The sequence below is a fragment of the Physeter macrocephalus genome, chromosome 4 (assembly GCF_002837175.3).
Source record: "Physeter macrocephalus isolate SW-GA chromosome 4, ASM283717v5, whole genome shotgun sequence".
In the NCBI taxonomy this organism is placed as follows: Eukaryota; Metazoa; Chordata; class Mammalia; order Artiodactyla; family Physeteridae; genus Physeter; species Physeter macrocephalus.
In genome coordinates this window covers 134,741,571-134,759,694 of record NC_041217.1, presented here as the reverse complement: position 1 = coordinate 134,759,694, position 18,124 = coordinate 134,741,571, and the positions used below count along the sequence as shown (strand labels likewise).

Below are 18,124 nucleotides of genomic sequence, written 5' to 3'. Positions count from 1 at the left end.
TCTGCTGTACAACACTCTGCCTATAGTTAACCTATAATAATACTGTATTGTACACTTAAAGTTTGTTAACAGTGTAGATCGCATGTTTAGTGTTCTTCAACACACACAAAAAAAACCTTTTTAAAGACAGAAGAAAGAAAGAAAGCAGAAAGAAAGAAAGAAAGAAAGAAAGAAAGGAAGGAAGGAAAGAAAAAGAAAGAAAGAAAAGAAAGAAGGGAAGGAAGGAAGAGAGGAAGGAAGGAAGGAAAGAAGAAATGAAAGGAAAGAAGAGAGGGAAGGAGGCAGGGAGGAAGATAAACAGGAGAACTGCCAAATTCACAAATATGTGGAAATTAAACAACACACTCTCAACCAATGGGTCAAAAAAGAAATCACAAGAAATTAGAAGATACTGTGAGATGAATGAAAAAGAATATACAACACACCAAAACTTATGGGATGCAGTTAAAGCAGTTCTTGGAGGGAAATTTATGGTTCAAAAATGTGTACATTAAAAAAAAAGAAAAACCTTATATCAATAATCTAAACTTCCTAAGAAACTAGCAAAGAAAAATCCAAACTGGCAAACTAAATCTAAAGCAAGTAGAGGGAAAGAAATAATGAAGATTTGAGTAGAGATAAATGAAATAGAAAATAGAAAAATGATAGGATAAATGAAATAAAAGCTGGTTCTTTGAAAAGATCAACAAAATTACCAAACCTTTAGATCTACTAATCAAGAAAAAAGATTCAAGTCACTAAAATAAAAAATGAAATGGAGATTTACTGTTGACCTTATAGAAATAAAAATGGTTATAAGAGAATGCTGTAAACTTTGTGTATCAACAAATTAGATAATCTAGATGAAATGAACAATTACTCAAAACACACAAACTACCAAAACTGAATCAAGAAGAAATAGAAAATCTGAATAGACCTAATTATTTTGATCAATAATCAAAAGCCTCCAAAAAAGAACAACTCAGGACTGCATGGCTTCACTGGTAGAGGCTACCAAATGTTTCAAGAAATAATACCAATCCTTCTCAAACTCTTCCAAAAAACAGAGGAGGAGGGAACACTTCCTAACTCATTCTATGAGGTCAGCATTACTCTGATATCAAAACCAAACAAAGACATTACAAGAAAAGAAAACTATAGGCCAATATCCCTTTTGAATATAGATGCAAAAATCCTCATCAAAACAAATCCAAGAGCATATTAAAAGGATTATACCCCATAACAAAGTGTGATTTTTATCCCAGGAATGCAAGGGTGGTTTAACATATGAAAAGCAATCAGTATATTACATCATATTAATAGAAAAAAAAAGAAAAAAACCCTCACAGTCATTTCAATTCATGCAGAAAAGGCATTTGACAAAGTTAAAAATTCAACGATCTTTCATGATAAAATTATTCAGAAAACTAGGAGTAAAAGGCAACTTCCTCAACATGATAAAAGCCATGTATGAAAACCCCATTCAGTGTGAAAGAATGAAAGCTTTCCCCCCAAGATCAGAAATAAGATGAGAATGTCCGCTTTTGTCACTTCTATTCAACGTGATTCTGGAAGCTCTAGCCAGGGCAACAAGTCCAGAAAAAGAAAGAAAAGGCCTCCAAATGGAAAAGGAACAGGCAAAACTATCTGTATTCACAGATGATATGAATATATATACAATCCACATATATGTATACATACACATACACATATATATATACATATATCACAGAGCTAATAAAGGAATTCAGAAAAGTTGCAGGAAACAAGACCAACATATAAAAATCTTATAGTAGTATTTCTATACACCAGCAATGAGCAATCTGAAAAAAAGAACAATTCCATTTAAAATCAAAATGAATAAAATAGTAATAAACTTAACTAAGGAGGAGTAAGACTTGTGCACAGAAGACAACAAAACATTCCTCAAAGAAATTAAAGAAGATCTAAATAAATGGAAAGGCATTCCATGTTCACAGATTGGAAGACTTAAAATTGTTAAGAGGCAATACTCCTCAAATTGGTCTACAGATTCAATGCAATCTCTATCAAATTCTAGCTGCCTTTGTGAAGAATGGACAAGCTGATTACATCCCTTGCATATAATTGCAAGGGATACCAAATATCCAAAATCTTGAAAAAGAGCAAAATTCTTCATACTTCTCTATTTCAAAACTTACTACAAAGCTACAGTAATCAAAACACTGTGGTGCTGGCATGAGGACACACATATAGATCAATGGAATATAATTCAGAATCCAGAAATAAACCCAGACATCTATAAGGTACCAAGAATATTCAATGGGGGAAAAATAGTCTTTTCAACACATGGTACTGGGACAACTGGATATCCACACACAAAAGAAGGAATTTGGATATCTACCTCAACCATATACAAAAATTAATTCAAAATGAATCAGAAGACCTAAATGTAAGAGCTAAAACTCTACAACGCTTGGAAGGAAACACAGGTGTAAATCTTCACGACCTTGGATTAGGCAATGGTTTCTTAAACATGATATCAAAATCATAGGCAACAAAAGAAAAAAAATAGATAACTTAGTCTTTATAAACATTTAAAAGAGCACTTTTGTTTATCAAAGGACACTGTCATTTAAATAAAAACAACTACAGAATGGGAGAAAATATTTGCATATCATCTATCTGTTAAGAGACTTGTCTGTAGAATATATAAATAACTTACAATGCAACAAAAAGAAGATCAAACAATCCAATTTCAAAATGGGCAAAGGATCTGAATAGACGTTTTTCCAAAGAAGGTATTTTAATGGTCAATAAGCACATATAAAGATGCTCAAAATCATCAGTCACTAGGGAAATACAAATGAAAACCACAATGAGAAACCACTTCACCCCCACTGGGATGGCTACAAGCGAAACCAAACCAAACAAACAAAATAACAGGTGTCTGTGAGGTGTGAAGAAATTAAAACACCTATACATTGCTGGTAATAATGTAAAATGGTGCATCCACAATGGAAATGCAGCTCGGTAGTTCCTCAAAAAGTTAAATATTGAGTTGGCATAAGACCCAGCAATTCCATTTATAGATATGTACCCAGAAAAATTTAAAACAGGTGTTTAAATGAAAACTTGTATGTGAATTTTCATAGCAACACTATTCACAACAGCCAAAAGGTAGTAACAACTCAGTGTCCACCAACTGATAAACAGATGAACACAACGTGGTATTTGTGTACCATGAATGTTATTCAGCCATAAAAAGGAATGAAGTACTGATTCATGTTACTATTTAGATGAACCTTGAAAATGCTTTGCTAACTGAAAGAAGCCAGAAACAAAGGCCACATATTCTCTGACTGTATTTATATGAAATGTCCAGAACAGACAAATCCATGGGAACAGAAAGCAGATTAGTGGTTGCCAGGTGCTGGAGGGGAAGGGGAAGGCCCAGTGACTGCTCAATGGGCACAGCCTTTCTTTGTAGGTTAATGAAGATACTGTAGGATTAGATAGCGGTAATGCTTGTAAAACATTGTGAATTTATAAACACCACTGAACTGTACAGTTCAAAATGACGAAAAGGATGAATTTTATGTTATGTGAATTTTACCTCAATCAAAACAATACTGGAGAAGAGAGAAAAAGCACTTAATGATTCTTATTTTATGCCCAGCCTTATCCTAGGCTTTTTCCATCTGTTTTCTTGTCAATCCAAGTGGACCATAAATTCCTTTGTCCATAAGTAAGTCATGACCTAAATGAAGAGAATTTCCCAGCTGGAATTAAAACTTTAGAATTTGTTCTGATTCAACCTCCTCTGTGACGCATTCCCTTAACTCTCCTAAGACAAAAAAAATTGCCTACATAGTACGGAACGCTTCTCTACCTTCTTCCAGCTTCTGACATTTGCACACGTTATGCCTTGGCTTTATTTTTACATGTGTTTTCTTTCACCATACAACATGTTTGTTACCTGGTTTCTGAGCTCCTCAAGATCAGGACTGGTCCTTTGTGTTTACAGTTCTGTGCTCAGCACATAGTACATGCTCAATGAAGGTTTTTCACGGGCCAGCTGGAGTCACATATTTGGTTCCTGTAAATATACTACATTAACGGCTCCTAAAATAGCCATGCCTGCCTGACTTGCCTGTGCAACACTCAGCATCCATTTCCCAGAAAGAAACTAGGTCACATCTGGGACGCATGAACAGTTTTAAGAAAAGTTCCCTCTAAAACTCAAAACCCTTCAGTGTATATCAAATGTAATCAAGCTGATGATGCCAAAAAACTGTAAGGGATTAAAACTTCATTTCATTATTACATTTTTGGTCTTTGCTCTTTTACTTCATTTAATAAGTTTTACAGCAACAGAACGACTTGCACATGTTGGAAATCAAAACAGGATGAAAATGGCGAAAAGAAAAGCAAAACATTTCACTTTATGCTTCTTTTTCTTTGTTTGTGAGTTCTCCCCTGCACTGTGGTTATTTTGTACAAGGTCTGTCTTTTTGGTTATGGGGACAACTTGTTCACAAAAGATCTAAGACATCTCTGCCCTCCTGTAAAAATGTGTGTCAACAGAGAAAAAAATAGATTTCTAGCAATAAAGAGGATCTGAGGATGTGAGCCTCTCCTGACCGCAGTAACATGTAGGATGCTTCAGTAGGGAAGCACTTGGAATTACCTGCCTTTGGTGGTTTCTAGGGACAACAGCCGAATTTGCTGGGTGCCCACAAACCTTTGGTTGTCCCTGTGCCGGAACATAGTTCATGGGTTCTTGTTACTTTCTCTTTTGTTTGTGATTCTTAAAGTATCTTTTTTTGTGTGAAAAGGAGGCAAAATACTTCCTTTCTGATAGCACATCCTTGGAAAATCGTAAATCGTTCCAAAATGGAATGGCACAAGAGCACAGTAGGCATTCCATTAATTATATCATGCCCACTCACCTCCACTCTTCCCCCAGTTACCTAAAATGGCACAAAGAAAATTCATGTACTCGCTCTCTGCTGCACCATTTCCCTTTGACTTTTTTTTGAAACCTAGAACAAGATTTTACATCTCCATAAATGCTATAGCATTTTGTTGTTGTTGCTCAGGCTAAACGAGCCGATTAATCCTGATTCTTTCTCTTTCTTCTGTTGACATTCCATATTGGAGAAAGGAGGTCATCGGATGGAAAGGATCTGAGTCCTGTGTCTCAAATTCTGGTGAAATCTGTTCTCCCTTATCCTGTCTCAGACCCCTTACTTCAGATTTATCAGCATTTATTGAATATCTGTTATAAATAGTGACTGGTTCTCTGCTTGGCTGTAGTAGGGGCTCAAAAATCAACTCTATTCCCATCTCCTCCCATTTGTTATAGATATTCATTGTCTCAGTCAGGGCCGTGGCCAGAAACAGAAAACATGTTCACATTGGATTCTGATGAGAATTAAATGCAGAGACAGTTTACAGAAGTATGAATGGAGTTGGGGAATCCAAAAAGTGATCCTGAGGCACCCAGAGATAGCAACGTCAAGTAGCTGTTACTCTTTAGGCCTAAAGAAGCAAGGGGAGGCCACAGTATCATGGAGCTCGGTGAGAGCTGGTGCTCTGGAAGGCTGCTGCCCATAAGGGCTACAGTCATAAAGGGACTAGCTACCATTAGACTCTCGGCATTGAAGAGGTGGGGAGAGGTTACTCCTTGTTGGCTGAACTGAACAGGAAGCCAGAGGGCAAAAGGAGCCTGGCTGATGCAGTCTGCAGGGCAGAGAAGTGAGGGGCATGGATCTAGGTGACCAAATGAAAAATAAAGAGCACGCTTACTTCATAATTTAACTTCAGAGCAATTCATGAAGCAGCATTATTATCCAAATTTTACAAATGACAACACTGAGGCAGTCAAGTTTAAATAACTTGCTGAAGGTCACGTGGCTACTAAGTGGCAGCCTTTGGATTTAAATTCACGCCTTCTAGTTCCACACCTATTCTTTTATACCAAAATGTCTGTCTTACACTTTACATGACCAACCTCATATTTTTGACAATGTGAATCTTGTAAATGCTTATGACTTCCATATTTAACTTGGCTGTTAGGAAATTCAGAGTCAAATGTTAAGCCCCCATTGCTAAGTCTGCAGGATTTTGTGGCTTGCATTTCTCAGTGGCCTTAACTTACTGTTTTGATCTTCTTTCCTTTTGCCCTCATTTTTGAAATCTTTTTATATTACAGATCTTCTCTTCCGTGTCTTTTTTGAAGAAGTGAAGGATAAACAAATGAATAAATGAGTAGCTAGTATCTGTGTAACCCTTGGCCTGTGCTTGATCAACCTTTCTCCTAATGCAGAATTCCATTGTATAGGGACCGCTAACCCTCACCTCCACCCTCAAACACACACATCCATGATCTTTGCTTCAGAGTCAGCTTTATCATCACAGCCTTTTTCAACAAACTACCCCCAGCAGCCACTACCCATCAATTAATATTGGCAGGGGAGTTGAAACCTATTTGCTATGCCTGGTGTAATATGACCAGTAAATTAACCGATAAGTCTACAGGGTCTATAATATGGAAATGCCCTATGGAGACAGTAGTTTCTTTTTTTTTTTTAATTAAATTAAATGAATTTATTTATACAGCATGGACAGAGTAGCTTTTATGTTTAATCGCAGACATCCTGAGAGCCTTTTACTTAAACTCATTGTATGTGATGTGCATCATAATCGTCTGACTGCTTCCCATACTTTAGTAAAAGGCAAGATGAGCAATATGGGAGTGCACTCCCTCTCCAAATAATTAATTTTTCTTCTTCAGACTCAAATGTGTGGCATTATTCCAAGGATATCTCAATGGTTATTTTTCAAACTTGCTTGCTATTTGTTTTTATCATCCTAGATAAAGGCCTATTTGGCCTTATTAATAGAGTTAGCTCTGCTAAAGCTGCCGGGTCACAATAACATTATCTCACATCCTGAAGCAGCACGACTGCACCATTCAGAAGACAGTGGAATTTGTTTAAGCCATTTGAGACTTGGATTTCATTCAAGACCATTTAGTGAAAAGTTCCCAAAGGACCATTATTGAGAAGCCTTGCCCATAAGTTTGTAATGGCACTGGAATCAAAATATTACAGATAATAGCAGTTTCTTAGAGTTCTATACGTATTGGTATGTTATAATGTGTTTTCAGGTATATCATTTCATAACCTCCAAACAAAGCTTTAACAAGTTTCATAGTAATGCACATATCTGTCTGTAGGTATATAAATATATAAACACAATGAGTTTGAGTCTGTGGAGGATCTACCCAAACTTGCTGATTGCCATCATTAATATGTTCTTTGATCAAATTGTTCACCTTCTACTCTGCTGTGTGAAACAGCTTCACTGGCCTGTGAGCTTTGATCATAAGGAATGATTATTCTTTTACTCCACTGACAGCCTGAGAACTTTCTCTTTCTCCCCCAAGTCCACAGATTGACACAGATGGGGCTATTTCTGATTCAGATACAGTCTGTTCTTTGATATGTCTGAAACTAAAACTAAGAACGTGTTCAGGATTCTGACCCCTTCCAGTGTAGAATCTTCCTGGAAGTTCTTCTTTTCCATGTCCTTGCTACTCTTCTATTTGTTTCACAGATGAACAATGAACACATCGATGATGCTTTCACATTTAAAAAATTACTTTCTCATATATCACCTCATTATTTTTCCATATCATCCTGTATAGTGGATATCATGGTTCATACTTTACCAGTGGAGATACTAATGCTCTGGCATTCAGAGCTACACCAGCTCTGGGAGGGTCAGCTGATCCAGTGATGCCATAGTCATTAGTGTTCATCATTTATTGCTGATTTTAAAATATCTGCTGTTCGTCTCTGTGTGTACAACACAATACCAGACATTGGGAGCGATACACAGATATACAGAACAAATTGGAACATGTCCTCCAAGCCCCAAGAGTAACTTACAGGTGTCATACTTCTTTCTTCCTCCAAGTCTTCCCAAGTACTGTTTTTTCCGCCTAACTCTTCTTGACTCTTCCTCATTTCTCTAAACTTCATGAGCAGGGTAGCAGGTCTGTATTCACTGCTGTATCCCTGTCACTAGTGCTCTGTACATGGTAAATGGTCCATCGGTATTTGATGAGTGATTTTTGAACTCGGCATATCAATTTGTCTCTTGCTGTCCCTGCAGGAATTTCAGTTCCTTGTTGCCCTGTTGTAACTACAGCTCACATTTCTCTTGCTCTTGGGGTCCTAATGCCATTTCTGCACTCTGAAATAAACTCCTGAAAAATAGGTGATACAGGCGGTCTCAAAAGTCTTTTTTCTGTGACAGTTTGTCTTGAAACTTGACCTGGGCCCACTGTCAGTCCAAAATAGAAAGAGTTGATCAGGGACAACACTGAGAACTAAGCATAAAGCCTGTTAAAATTCACCAGTTTAATAAAAAATTAATCAGTTTCTGACTTTTGTACTAGAAATAGAATCATAAATTGTATCCTTTGCAAATCCAGATTCTCAGCTATATTAATTGTTAACACTCAGCATATAATATCTATGACAAAGTTACAATAAAAATTATTGCTTCCAGAGTGAGTAGAACATAAATTTAAAAGATTTAACAGGAGGAAATATCCTAACTCCATTATAATGTTCCGATGTTGTTTCATAGACATAAGAAATATTGTGTACATATTTAACTCTATGAAACTTTGTCATCATCATCATCATCATCATAATCTTCTATTCAAACATCTCTACATTTCTGGCACAAGCACCGGGGCTGGAGCATAGTGTGTACTTAGCAAATGTTTTTGAATTGAATGAATACACTTACTACGGCTGATCCTTGACAAGAACTTTATGGTGTACAAAGTGAACAGTTTTCCAGACATTATTCCACTGGAACCTCATAACAGCCTAGTGGGTTGGATAGAGGGATGACTACCAACTCTATCTTAAAAATAAGAAAAGAACAACTCAGAGGGATTAATTGATTCATCTAAATTCACATACAGCTAGTATGTGATAGAGCTGTCATTCAAATCCAAGTCTTGCAACTCCAAGTCCCGACCCTATTCTGGCTTGGCTTTCGAACTTAAGTTTATGCATGGTATGAGGACTGAGAATTCCTTAACAAGTCAACTGGCATTCAATATATTTGTAACATATCAAAATAAAATTGTTGTAATTTTTTAAATTAGAGAGTCATTAATCTAAATAAACACAGACACCATTAAAACAAATTTAGAACCTGCAAATAATGGAACACATTGTCAGGACTAAAATGAGAGGAAACCACGGGGTATGTGGAATAAAAACAATCATGCTGTTAGTGAAATGTCAGTATCTCTTAGTCTGAAGGAGCGAGTAATTATCACAAGAGGAAAGGAAAAATAAACCGTAATTAAGCAATGATTGTAATAGTGTCCCTCTGGGGATAATTGTTTGTCTTTATTGCATTCCAGCAATACTACTCTACTGATGATATAGAACCTACTATTTTCCTTTTAATAGTTACATTTGATCCATGCATTTTTAAATCTAGGATTTTAATAAACAAATTGTTTTCTTAAGGTATTTTAAGTTTAGTAACGCTTTAGTTTTTACGTAAGGCACTATGAACATTTTTAAACAACCAGTGCCTCATTATTTAACAAAAACAACAGACCATTGTTAATTCATCTGGCCCAACAATGAATAAACATCAATAACTCTGCAGTAATTAGAGCTGTTCAGAGAGACAGAGCAACTCAGGAGCTCCACATTACTGAAATCCTCAGGCTGAGGCTGGTAGGGGTGCCAAAGAGAAAATTCCAGCATCCAGTTGTAGGATGGGCTCATCCAGTGATAGGATGGGCTTCTTATTTCTTTGTTAATTTTTAAAATAAATTGTAACTGTCCTCATCTCAAAAAAGGTCTTCAATTTATTTACAACAAAAATACAGGTATAATAAAATAAACAATCCGAACAGTCACTAAAAACAACCAATCAGTAAAAGAGGGAAGGAGAAAACTTGTGTCAGGAATTCACAGGAAAATACAACTGAGTGTGTATCATATGTAGTCATGAACTTCTTAGCAACTGAGGAAAAGAAGGAAACATTATTCTTACTATTAAGCAGAGCCTGGAGTTCTGTGAGGCTTTGGATTCAAATCTGTTCTTAGAAAAGGCTTTACATAAATAATGTAAATGAGAGCACACTTTACAACAAAAGTATACACGTATCCCTCACATGAGTACATTTTATAGATATGGCCTTGGTGAAATCCAAAACAAACTGGAATGATAAGACTGTGGTGTGGACCAGAGTGATATGGCTTCCTGGGGATGGGCGCCAGCAGAGAAAAGCTAATAGGTGGGAAAGGAGAGCTGAGGCAGTTGGGGAGGTTCCCACTTCACATAACCCTACCTTTCTATGTGAAGTAGGATGTACCCCCTCCCCTATTTAACACCTTTCAGGGGCAACCCATTGCGTTCATGATAAAAGGAGATTCTCACCATGGCCTTCAAGGCCCTACGTGATCTCGCCTCTGACCATTTGCAGTCGCACTTCCCTTGGATCTCACTCTGCTCTCACCGTGATGGATCCCTTCCAATTCTTCAAATGCATTGAGCTCGTCCTACTAAGTGCTTCTTCAGCGGCTGCTGCTTCTGCCTGAAATGCTCTCCCCTTGCCCTTTAGCCTGGCTAATTCCTGCTCATTTAAAAGATTTTGGCTTAAGTATTCCTGCTACGAAGAAGACCACACTGACCACTGCCTCGCCCCATTTGTATTAAATCACATCTATAATTCTTTTACACAGAGTGTGGCATTTTTCTTCATAGCTAATTTATTTAACAACCTATTTGTGCTTTTATTTACTTAAATTCTTCTTATACGTATATACATGGGGCAGTATACATACATACGTATATTTTCTAGCACCGAGACGGCCTAGAAGCACATCTAGCACCCAGATCTTGGTTTCTAACATCATCCTTCAATAAAAGGAGCTAGGGCTCCCTGGAGAAACGACTGATTCTAGGGGCAGAGAGAATGCAAGATGAGCCTAGAGCATCTCGCAGTGACAGAAAACAAGGAAGTGCTTTAAAAAATGGTGATATGTGAAAAGCACATGGCAGTCAACCTGAAAGAGCTCCCAATGGCCAAAGCTGGAACAGTTTGAGCAACAAAATAAATAATGATAGTATTGGATTATAAGCTAAAGAATAAAACAAACGTCTATGAATCCATAATGATATACGTGATTGAATAAATAAATAATTGGAGGAGAAGAGACAAATGTTTCTTACAGAAGAATTACAAATAATAAGAGCAGGTGCTCCCCCCTCCAGGAGGTAGAGCTTAATTCCTCTCCCCTGGAGTGGAGGCTAGGCTGCGTCAACTCCCTTCTAACTAATAGAATATGGAAGCAGTTACTGTAAAAGTAGTAATTTTACAGTAAAGAAATATGACATACACCACCTTCACTAAACGATTAAGGTTAACATCACCAGTGATAAGTCATGTTTATAGCATGTATCCTTGACACAATGTGATGAGAAGTGCACTCCACCTTTAGATTATTCATCCAAAAAATCCATAACTCCAGTTGATTGTGAGAAAATATCAGACAAACCCAAATTACCTAACTGGTAATTTTCAAGAGTGTCAAGGTCATAAAAAACAAAGGAAGTCTGAGAAACTGGCACAGTTTGGAGGAGAGTAGGGATACACGCTGACTAATGCAATGTGGTGTCCTGCATGGAATCCTGGAACAAAAACATTAGTGGAAAAGCTGGTAAAGTCTGTTAAAGTCTGTAGTTCAGTTAAGAGTATCGTACCAAGGTTAATGCTTAGTGATAAATATGCTTTGGTTGTGCTACACACTAACACTAGGGGAGACACAGGAAGCACATATAGGAACTCTCTATACTGTTTGCAATTGCAATTGTAAAACTAAAATTATTTCAAAATGAGAAGTTAAAAATACATTCTCCCACTGAACTCTGTTAGCAGGAATCATTCCGTAGTGATCACTACTATATGTCCATTCCTAGAACAGGGCTGTATGCTGGGTAAGACTTTGGTTCCAGAGCCTGGCTGTACATTTAATTCCTGTCTTGGCCACTTATGAGTTGTGTTACGAGCAAGTTTCTTAAGTATTCCATGTCTCAGTGTTCTCATCTATAACAAGGAAGATAAGGTGGTTGCGAGAATGGCAGGGCTTACTATGTACAAAACACAAACAACAGTGCAAGGTTAGTTATCATTGATATAACTCTCATTCAATGTATCATTGTTGAACGACAGAAAGAAAGACACAAGGTTTTTGCTAAGAGAGAGTCACGATTCAATTAAAGTCATAAAGAGGAGTGCTTGGAGAAAAGGTTCGGGGCACAGAGTAGTATGAATGAAATGGGGGTTCCATGAGGCACAGTGGGTAGGTTGGCATAAAGATGGCAGAAGTATAAATTGTGGAGAGTGAAGCAAGGAGTAATACTGCTATGGAAGTATGTCTGAGGGCCTTGTATCAAAATTTTGATTAATAGTGAAGAGTGATTAGCCTCTCTGGGGTATGCTGCCTTAGGTAGGTTCTTCACTGGAACCGCACTCTGCTCTGTATTTGCAGAAGGCTGACCCCTGCAGGATACATTTCTCAGCCTCCCACTTCTGATGGTTTCCAGCTGAATATGGCCAATGGGAGGCAACGGTGAGACACCGCAGGGTGGGAGATTGGAGTCCCTGGCTGGGGCAATGACTCCAGCAGCAGCTACATCTCCATGAACAGTCCTGCCATGGTCTCAGCTTTCGCCCAGAGGCCAGTGGTACCACCTCTTCCTCTGTCCCTGTAACCTAGGGTCTTAATGGCCTCCTTCTGTCAATTACTCTTGGGTTGCCTCCCTGTCCTTATTTTGGCTCTCAGTTCCTCCGTTACCCATGTAACGTTACCAGTTTTAGAATCGCTACTATGAATGCTCAGGTGGTTTCTACTTCCTGATTAGAGTCTGACAAAAACAAAGGTCATGATGAAACTCCCTGTTTTCCAGAGCGACTGAAACTCTGGGGCAAGGTTTCCCATTGCTACACTGGTTGTTTTCCTAAGTATCTATTATAGTCAATGTGCTGTGAACCATGCTGGGCTTCAGGTATCGTGATGTTTAGAAGAAGGAGGTGTTGCTGAGAGCCTGTTTAGGATTACTGAAGCACCACTGCCTTCCAGGCAGTCCCAGACAGATAGGAAACATCTGATGGGAGGAGGAAGTTTCAGAATCACAGTGACACAACAGCCAGCCCCAGTGATAGATCCATCAGGGGTCATATGGGCCAAAGAGCTGCTCAGAAGTATGCCACAGTGGGACTTCCCTGGTGGCGCAGTGGTTAAGAATCCACCTGCCAATGCAGGAGACACGGGTACGAGCCCTGGTCCGGGAAGATCCCACGTGCCGCGGAGCAGCTAAGCCCGTGCGCCACAACTACTGAGCCTGCGCTCTAGAGCCTGCGAGCCACAAGTACTGAGCCCACACACAACAGAGCCCGTGGTCCACAACAGGAGAAGCCACTGCAATGAGAAGCCCACGCACCGTGACAAAAGGGTCGCCCCTTCTTGCCGCAACTAGGGAAACCCCGCTCGCAGCAACGAAGGCCCAATGCAGCCGAAAATCAATTAATTAAAAAATAATAATTAAAAAAAAAAAAGAAGTGTGCCAGAGTATTGGAGCCAGAGCAGGGGCATCCATACCATTCCAGGTCCTTCAAATAAACCTGGCTTAGTCATGCTGGGACTTCATACAAAAAGATGCTACTATCGTCAGCACTGTGTCTCCAGCATTCATTTAGACTGCCTCTCACGTGAGTTCTTGCTCTCTTCTTCCTCATTTGGGCTCCATCTCTCACACTTCTTCCTCACCTCACCCTTGGGAATAACAACCTGGCTCGGCCGGCTGCCCTACCTCGACCTTGGTATCCCTTCCAGAAGATCATTCTGACATTTGTCTCCCAGCTCCTCACAACCCCACCACGGTGATGGAAGATCCTCCTTCCACACCCCCACTTAGGACCTTACCAGGGTCTTCCTTTTATTTCATTCCACCCTTAAAAATAGGAAACCAAATGAAAGACAGAATGCGAGAGCTGATGATGAGGTTGGCAGCAGCAAGTCAGGCTAGAATAAAGGGAAGAGAGAGATAGAGGCAAGAAGTTAGCTAGGAAGCTTTTAGATGTAGTTAGAACCTAGACTCTGAGAAGTGGAAGAGGTGAAGATGTGTGGGAAATCCAAAAGGTTTCTTTTTTTTTTTTTTTTTTTTTTTTTGGTATGCGGGCCTCTCACTGTCGTGGCCTCTCCCGTTGCGGAGCACAGGCTCCGGACGCGCAGGCTCAGCGGCCACGGCTCACGGGCCCAGCCGCTCCGCGGCATGCGGGATCTTCCCGGACCGGGGCGCGAACCCGCGTCCCCTGCCTCGGCAGGCGGACTCTCAACCGCTGCGCCACCAGGGAAGCCCCAAGAGGTTTCTTTAAAGGAAGATAATAATAGTAATAATATTTAATTATAAAGACACAGAGTATCTAATCTCTTCCTTTTAGCCTCAGTCAGATGGCTCCATAAACATCCTTGCCTGTCTCAGAGACAGCAGCAGTGACAAGTAGGGTTTGCTAGGGTGAGTGGGCTTTTGCTTTTCCACAATTTCCACTGGTTTTCCCCTTCAATTCCTTGATCTTGGACAGCTGACGTTTTCTCATTCTTATGGAAAGGGCTTTGCAAAAGCAGTTTTGTGAGAAGTCTGGTAGCTCCTACTTTCCACCAAATTGAGTCCCCAGAGCAGTTCCTATATAGAAATTCTCAGTTCTCTACAGAAAGAGGTAGTTTATTGCTATCAAATATTGATCACGGCACTGAAAATCTATACTTTATTTTAAAACAATACCATTAGGCAGTGATTCTAAACAAGCATGTGCACTCTCATTGAAACCAGGCTCATACAGGCCTTCTTTCCCTCTCCTGTAAAGGTGAGCCCAGCAGTGTTCACTTCCCCAGAGGTGGCCCTTTGATGAAAAATAATGAAAATGTTTGTCACCACAGGCTGATACTGAGAAGCTACCTAACTCAGCCTAGACAGCAGCCTATTTTTAGCTAAGAATCCAGGAAGAAAATGTATCTGAAGTGTGATATTGTGAAGAGTATGGGTTTTGCATGCATGCAGAGTTAGAGTCCTGGTTTCACAATTTACTGGCTCTGTGACTATTAGTAATTTATTTAACTTCCCTGTGCTTCAGTGCACTTACCATTTATTATTTTACTGTCACAAAAATCAGGATAGTAATATGCCCCTTATAGTGCTATTTAAAGGATTAAATGAGTATTACTATCTGATCTGGCCTGTCTGGCATTTAGTGGCTTGTTATTGCTGGTGAGGGTGTTTTTAAGTGTATTTCCTGAAGGAAAGTCTCTCTTATTCTCTCCCAGAGAAAAAATGAAGTTACTGCTATAGTTAGATTGCAATGGTTCTTAATGCCAGCTGCACTTTAGGATTACTTGGCAGAGATTTTCAAATATACCAATGCCAGGCCACATCTCAGAACAATTCAGTCAGAATATCTGGAGGTGGAACCCAAACAGGTTCTTCCAATATGCAATTGGGAGTAAGAATCACTAGGTTAGAGGAGCCATAGATCTGAAGTTGGATGGTGTGATGGTTAATTTCGTGTGTCAACTTGACAGGGCCATGGGGTATCCAAATATTTGGTTAAACATTATTTCTGTGTGTGTCTGTGAGGGTGTTTCTGGATGAGATTAGCATTTGAATCTGTAGACTAAGTAGAGCAGATTGCCCTCCCTAATGTGGGTGAGCATCATCCAGTCTTTTGAGGGCCTGAATAGAACCAAAAGGTGGAGGGAGAATTCTCTCTGCCTAACTGCTTAAGGTGGGACATTGTCTTCTGCCCTTGGACTGGGATTTATATCATTGGCTCTTCCTGATCTTTTGGACTCTGAACTTATATACCACTGGACTTCCTGGGTCTCCAGCTTACAGACAGCAGATTGTGGGATATCTTAGCCTCCATAATTTTGTGAGTCAATTCCTTATAGCCAAGTATCTATCTACCTATCCACACACACAAACACACACATACACACAGATATATATATATATATATATATATATACACACACACGTATATACTTTGGACTCTGAACTTATATACCACTGGACTTCCTGGGTCTCCAGCTTACAGACAGCAGATTGTGGGATATCTTAGCCTCCATAATTTTGTGAGTCAATTCCTTATAGCCAAGTATCTATCTACCTATCCACACACACAAACACACACATACACACAGATATATATATATATATATATATATATACACACATGTATATATATGTGTATATATATGTGTATATATGTGTATACATATATACACACTGTTGGTTCTGCTTCTCTGGAGAAGTCTAATACAGATGACGCTCTTATGATCCTTTGTGCTCTCCAGATTTGAGAAGACTATCTATTATTCTTCCTCTCTTATGAGGAACATGAACCTTCATCTTCCTAAAAGAGACAATTTCAGTTTAATATCACCCTGTATTTCAGGTCCAGGGTAGAAGGATTTGACTCAATCTATTTGCAAAAATATGATTTGATGGGCAGTATGTTGCAGAGTTATCCAGTGGATAAATATAAATTAAGTCATGTTCATATTTAGGGACCACTCATGGATGCTTATATAGTGGTATATACCTATTAATCCATTAGAGTTGTTTCTTTTTTTGATGCAACAATTGCCCTGTTTTGGCCAGTGGAAACTCAAGTTTATCCAGTGTAAGATACTATCATTATTAGCTATTTTAATTGGTACATAAACTATAATATATTTGAAAATGACTAAAGTGTAGTATGAGAAACAATAATTTTTAGAACACTGAATTAAGTACAAATGCAAAAGGCTGTGAGGAGAGGAAAATGATAAGGAAAGGTTTAAAAGGGTAACACATTGTTATCTCATTCTACATTTACAGTCATAAAGGTGTTTTTTTTTAACCACTTCCTCACCAACTCAATCACCTTCAGAATAAAGTCAACATTGTACTTATTTCCTGTAGATTTCATAAGCTCCCAGAAGTTTCCTGGCAAGACCCTGTATTAAAAGGAGCAGGTGATATCAAGGTCAAGTGTATGTTTCAGATATAAATAGCAGGAAGTCTATAAAGTGTTTGTTTTAAGAAGAGTAGGTTTGAAACATATGCTTGAATATACAGAAGCACAATACGTTCTCCAGCGCAATATAACACCTGTGTAGAACAGCTAAGCCATATGTTTCAGAAATTATACTTTAAAAATTACTATGTAGATGTCAAAAAGGAAAATGCACATTTGTAAAAAAACAAAACAAAACACGTTTGCTATTAACATAACTCAATTGTATGGTTTCTTCAAATCCTTCTTAACTGTGACAAGTATTTTTAAAATCTTCTAGGATATGCCAAAACTTCTTCTAAAACCATTAACGTATAATAAACCAAAAGTCTTAGAAACCTATTGTCAAAAGGATGATATTAAAATTTCTATACAATGTTGGAATTTAAATCAGGTCAATTTTAATGCAACTCATGAAATTTAGTATTAGAAACTCCATGTGTCACAAAATAGCTAATGTTAGATATATTTCCCATGGGTATTTTCTTGGTCTCAAGGAAAGAGCTTTCTGCTCTCTTTAGCCGAAGATCTAACACTTTGTTAAGGTTGTCCATGTTGTAGGTATGTATGTGTGTTTAGGGTTAGGGTGTGCACAGGAAGGGGAGATAAGAGTGAGAAGTCCTCAGACTGCTGTGTGTGACTAGAGAGGTTCCTACCTGGAATATATAATAGAGGGTAGGAAGACTTAAAGTTAGAATAAATAGAAATACTAAATTTAAAAAGATTACCAAGAAATGCAGGATTGAATTTTCAGCTGGTATTTGACACTAGCTATCCCAATGGCTTGACCTATGGTGCTTCAAGAGCTACAATTTAATTTAACTGAAAGGACAAGTTAATTGAATTGAAAGATTTATTATAATGTGTTTCTAAATAAAAATCTTCTTTAAACCTATTTTTATTATTTATTTTTTTGCAGTACGCGGGCCTCTCACTGTTGTGGCCTCTCCCGTTGCGGAGCACAGGCTCCGGACGCGCAGGCTCAGTGGCCAT

The 18,124-nt window shown here is 38.5% G+C and overlaps 1 protein-coding gene across 1 annotated transcript in view; it reads right to left on the bottom strand.

The window, feature by feature from the left end:
• Window positions 1–7,710: 7,710 nt before the first annotated feature.
• FGGY (FGGY carbohydrate kinase domain containing) overlaps window positions 7,711–18,124 on the bottom strand; it is a 417,095-nt gene continuing 406,681 nt past the window's right edge. Inside the window, exons 16-17 of the mRNA XM_055083910.1 lie at window positions 17,029–17,072; window positions 7,711–8,313 (exon numbers count right to left, since the gene is read on the bottom strand). Coding sequence (XP_054939885.1) covers window positions 8,180–8,313; window positions 17,029–17,072 — 178 coding nt within the window. The 3' untranslated portion in view covers window positions 7,711–8,179. The remainder of the gene's footprint in view (window positions 8,314–17,028; window positions 17,073–18,124) is intronic.